Source organism: Raphanus sativus, chromosome 6, assembly GCF_000801105.2.
Source record: "Raphanus sativus cultivar WK10039 chromosome 6, ASM80110v3, whole genome shotgun sequence".
Lineage (NCBI taxonomy): Eukaryota > Viridiplantae > Streptophyta > Magnoliopsida > Brassicales > Brassicaceae > Raphanus > Raphanus sativus.
In genome coordinates, this window is record NC_079516.1 from 8,075,389 (window position 1) to 8,081,339 (window position 5,951).

At 36.2% G+C, this 5,951-nt stretch overlaps 1 protein-coding gene across 1 annotated transcript; it reads right to left on the minus strand.

Moving 5' to 3' along the window:
* Positions 1-414: 414 nt before the first annotated feature.
* Positions 415-2,041, minus strand: LOC108807387 (leucine-rich repeat extensin-like protein 6). Its single transcript, XM_018579668.2, has one exon. It carries the CDS (start codon positions 1,906-1,908, stop codon positions 631-633), a length of 1,278 nt encoding a protein of 425 aa, XP_018435170.1. The 5' UTR covers positions 1,909-2,041; the 3' UTR covers positions 415-630.
* Between the last annotated feature and the right edge of the window lie 3,910 nt (positions 2,042-5,951).

Here is a 5,951-nt window from a genome sequence, read left to right on the forward strand (position 1 = left end):
TTACCAGTCATAAAAGTCCCGCAAATGCAACAATTTCTAACAGTTGTACCAGTCGTACAAATCTCTAGAAAATGCTTAAAACCGCAACCACCCGCACCCGCAAACTCCCGCAACCGCAACCGCTGCGGTTACACCAGTCAGGCCCTTACAAATCATATGTTTGGAACCAATAATGGTGTTTTAATTGTCGAACATTCACTAATATGAGTTGAATCTTAATGCTTCTGTTGCGAGTTAAACCAATGATTGACCTCGATACGTTTTAAAATGACAATTTTTTTTTTGAGAATTAGAAAAATGACAACATTGTTCGGTTGTTTCACATATTTTGGATATTAGTCTAGTTTTTGATATGTAATTAAAGCATCCACTACAAATAACTATCCAACAGATCTTTCTTTCGTGAAGGCCAGATAACACATAACTCCCCCTCAATTTTCACATAACCAAAAAATGTTCTTCACACAAAACATTCTCATACAATTTTTTTTAAAAAATTAAATATAAAGAAAATACATAGTAAGACAAGAACAATTTAGCGAACACTATTAGCGTTACATTACGTAGAACACAAGAACTACACAGATGGGAGAGTTTCAACTGTTGGATCACAAACTATCAAAATAAACCTTAGTAATGCACCGGTGTTGGAAAAGTACACGGTGGTGGAGGATACACATATGGTGGCGGAGGAGGCGACGGATACACATACGGTGGTGGCGGCGATGGTGGTGGCGGTGAAGGTGGTGGAGGAGGAGGAGGTGGACTAGGTGGAGAGCAGCCGAAAGAAGCACAATTTATAGGATAAGAAGAAAAAGATTTACATTCTTCGGGAGACCGTTGCATTGGTCTTAAAGGTAAACAGTTTCTACGATCATCAAACTCCTGAAGCCTCAGACAAACGGGTGGCTCGCCGGAGAAGAAGTTATCCGAGTAAGTGAAGTTCTCAAGATTCGGTAACCGGCAGATGCTCTCCGGAATGTGACCGGAGAATTTGTTATGCTCGATGTTTAACTGCTCTAAACTCTTCATATCACCCATTGTCTCGGGCAACGAACCCACCAAGTTGTTGAAACTCACGTCGAAAACCGTTAACTGGTTTAGCAAACCGACTTCCCGGTTTAAACAACCGCTAATCTGACTATTGGTGAGAATAACCTCGTGCAACGTTTTCCCCATTTTGTAGAAACTGGGAGGTAGACAAGATCCTTGGAGATCGTTGTTGGCTAAGACAAGAACCGAAACCTGAGAGTTTCCGATGTTTTTCGGTAGCCTAAACCGGAACTTGTTGTTGTTAATGAAGAGAGCGTCAAGGTTTAGGTCAAAGAGTTGGCTAGGAACATCGCCGTAGAAATCATTAAACCTAATGTCGAGAAACTTCAAAGAAGGTAAAGAGAAGATGACTGAAGGAAACTCGCCGGAGAGTTTGTTGTTGCTGACGTCAAGCTCGTGAAGAAGCTTGAGGCAGTTTAGAGATTTAGGGAGTTGACCTTCAAAACGGTTGGAATTGATGTGGAATAAGGCGAGATCGGTTAAGAGACCGAGCTCTACCGGGAGATAACCGGCGATGTTGGCCCGGTTTAAGTCAATACCGGCTACGGTTAAGACGTAAGGGTTGTCTAAAGCCTGTGCACAGAACACACCCGTGTAGTTACAAACATTAGGACCGCACCAATTAGAAGTGAAGCCATTTGGGTCTGAAGTTATAGTGAATTTCCAAGCTTGTAGGGCTTTGTAAGCTTTAAAGAGCCTTGGGTTTGCGATCGGAGGAGGCCAGTGAGGACCATGAACGGAGCATGGGTTGATGAGAGGAGTGTTGTAAGTGAAAGCTTGAGGAAGAAGGACGAGGAAGAAGATGAAACAAGAGGCCAAGAAACGGCATTGGATGAAGAAAGGTTCTTCTCTCATTTTGAGATGGATTTTGTTTGTGTTTTGGAAATGGAACCAAGTATAAGGTTGTATATGTATAGGAAAGGGTGTAACCACTTCCGCTGAAAATTTATTTATTAATGATTTAGGAAGGTAATTGTAGATGATCGATTTGCTAGTGGTTATATCTTGAAGAGTCAATCTTTATGTTCAGTGTGTTATGTTTATTTTTATTTTATAAGGGTGATTAATTCAAATGTGATGATTTATCAGTTTTTCATAATAAAGTGAAACAATGGTGACAGGGGAGCATTGATTTGACTTTCGTCGGTTTGGTAGATAAGGTCAGAATAAGCGAGGAATGTTCGTTGATCTCTATTCTTGTATCTACATTTTACGTTGTGTAGGCAATTTGCAATCGGAAAACACACATTTAATGGTAAAATATACGGTTATATCAGTACTACATTCAAATCCGATAAAATGAAAATAATCGACAAAGAAAATCTATTACTATTTCTGAAGACTTTCTCAAAAAGAAAAAACTATTGAAATATAAAGAACTAAAGATTTTAAAGATTGTTTTTTTCAAAGAACTAAAGATTTACGGCAAACCTAAAATAAAAGATTGTAACCTTTCTTATGATTTAAGCAAAATTCTAATATTCGTATGTTTGGTGTTATTTTTAACTAAGGTTTCCCCTTTTTGGCACTTTAGTAGATATGAATTACAAAGATAGGACTGAAAATTTAGGCACACCGATTGCTGGCCTGGCCCCCATGGATCTAACAGCTTTCATTCATGGCTTCTTTTACTATGAGTTCTTTTTTTATATAAAACTAGTAAAGCTGGTTTTAGAGAAAGAAAATGAAAATTATGTAAGTTGTATTAGACCACCTGCAATGGTGGATTTTGGGAGTCCTTAACACATAAATCTAGACAAATTAGAATATACTAATATTATTTAGCTTAAGTATTGTAAGGATCAAATCCTAAAAATACTTATCCAAGGATCAATCCTTAGTGACATGGCAAGCTCTTCTCTTTCTCATCCTTTTTCTATCTCCTTGATCGATTCCAAATCTTCTCTTTTGCAGAATTCCAATCTTTTTTTCAGGAAAGATTGAGAGATTTCAACAAATGGAGGCTACAAGCGAAAAACAGAACAACAATTCAAGGTTCAGTTATCTAGCCAGAGAGGAGAAGAGTCTCTGTTTACTGTTGCAGGCAAGGTTCTGAGTAAAAATGATGACGGTCACTTTGTTTTTTTTCTTTACAGTGCCAAACCGGCGAATGCAATGGAAAAGACACGAAAAGATTCTGTCTTTAAGCTTCTCATGTTCTCCTGTCGAAGTTTGAACTCTTAACTGTTACGGAGCTCTAGTTTCGGTAAATAACAGAGACCAAAGAACAATGCATATGTAGTGTTCGATGAAATGCTTGACTGAAATCTTGAACTTGCTAAAAACTCCAAGTTAGAGAACACCATTGCACACACATTTTCTACTTAGAATCCTTAACTATTAGAAAAAAAAAATTAATCTTTTAGTCCCAAGGATTCGTTAGACGAGTCGACCGTTGCATATGCTCTTAGAATGCCCAAAGCTATAACTCCTGAATAAACCATTAGTGTAGTCTAATATTGGGATATGTACTCTCAAGCTACATGTATTATTAGTAGTAGTACGAATGTACGATTGGAGATACACGAAGAAAAAAATTACAAATTGGCTCTTAAATAGTGAATATACCTACGACGAGTACCTTGTTTCTTCGACACAAGAGGTACACGATCTAGAACATACGCATGTACAACTATCATAGTTTCAGCGCATTTAGTAAATAATCAGATGGTTGTTAATTGTTTATTACTACCAGAAACACGGTTAAGTAAACTTGTAGACCATTATTATCTATTTATAATATAAATAAATATGCCTAAAAAGCATGAACGCATATCTGAACTCAAAACCAAACGTTGAAAAATGTGGATATGGACAAATGCAAAATCTCCAAGATTGATCGTCACTTTAATAATACAACTTGTTGGTAGACTATGTCTTTAACTTCGGTATCTTTATCAAAATTCCACAAAATAAAAATTACTTGTGTTGCTATATATATCGTCAATGGTGAAATGTGTGGTGCATCATTCATGCGTCGATACTTTGCTTCATGCCGGTGACTAGGTCTGGGCATAAAATCCGGAACCGAAATCCGAACCGAACCCGAACCGAAAAACCCGACCCGTTATCCGATCCAAAATGTAAAAATATCCGAACGGGTCTTGTAGGGTGGTATAAAAAATATCCGAACCCGAAGTGTTATTAACCGAACCCGAACGGGTAACCCGAAACCCGAAACTAATAGTTAATATAAATATTTTGAAATATATATATAAGTATTTTAGTTATTAAATTTAATATTCGTGTAATATGATATATTAACAATAAATATTTAACAATATTAAAAATATTTTAAGTACACAATTAGTTTATAAATAAGTAATTTATAATCTGTTCATTGGAATAACAAACTGCTCTCTATAATAAATGTATATTGTTTACAAATAATTTTGTTTTTATACTTGATTTAATATTTTATTGTTATTTTAGTAATTTGTGTGTGATAGATTAACTTTTTATTAATTTAGTTGTTTTTTTTATGTTTTTCTTTAAGTTTTTTGTTTTTTTTATTTTGGTTATATCCGAACCGAATCGATATAACCCGAACCCGAGTGCTATATGGTTACTTTATGGGTTTTATGATGCAATATAATTTTTAACCGAACCCGAAGTGTTATTATCCGAACCTGACCCGTACTAATGAAATTTTACTATGGGACCTAGAAGCGTAACCCGAAAAACCCAAAAATCCGAAAACCCGACCCGAACACCAACGGGTACCCGAATGCCCAGGCCCTAGCGGTGACAATAACTCTAGTTATAAAAAATGATTTGGGCTACAATGAGTTGATTGAAACGAACTTTACACACCTTGAACCACCACTCCCGAGAGTTTTAACAGCTTGGATAAAATGAAAGAAGTTGTTTTCGATTTTAGTACTCAAATGGATGGCTTCTATGATTTCAGCTGGTATGAGAGTCTTGTAATCCTGAAAAGTGATTGCTGAGATTCTGAGATTGGATGATGATACGGTTCCACTCTGTTTTATTTCCTGAGGGTTCAACGGATTATAGTGTTGGTTTCCATGAAACTGGTGTTTCCGAGATTCTTAAGAAACCAAGGCCAGAAAATACAATGAATTTTCAAAAGAAAAGCTAATAGTAAGGGTGTAGTGAAGGAAGTTGGTATGAGAAAGAAGATTGGTGAAGGAATGGTGACTGATACTAAGAGAAAGACACAAGAAAATGTCGAGCCATCTAAAAGCTCTGTAATGTTTAAGAAGTCATGACGGTCCTGAATAAGAGACCGTCCAATATTTAAGTGACAATATTGAGATGGAATTGCATGGGCTTAGATCTGGTGATTTCAACCTGTGGGAACTAAGACAAGATCATTTTCGAGAAATTTGTTTTGATGGAAACTAAGAACAAGTGAAATGTTTGGTGGATGTTGATTGGATATTAAATGTGAATCCTATAGGGTATAACGGATTGCCTAACTTTGATGTGAAAATAACTATGTGAATATTGTTTTAAGTTCGTAATAAATAAATATTTCGTTGATTTTAGGTATTCAATATGGTAAGGACAGATTCTTTGTGTCATGTGTTTATCGGGAACCGGTAAGGAGTGACATACCAAGGTTGTAGGAAAGGTTCTCGTACAGGTGCTCACAGAAAAACCATGGTGTCATGTTTAGAGACTTTAACAGATCAAGCTTAATGGAGAGAAAATTCACTGAGTAAAGATAGCATAACAAGGATAGCGTTTTGTATGTGATGTTATTTTACATCATTCATAATTTAAGTTAGCTTGACTTTAACAGATCCAAGCTTAATGGAGAGAAAATTCACTGAGTAAAAGATAGCAATAAAAAGGATAGCGTTTTGTATGTAATGTTATTTTTGACATCATTCATAATTTAAGTTAGGTTTTACACTTGAATGCTATCAAAA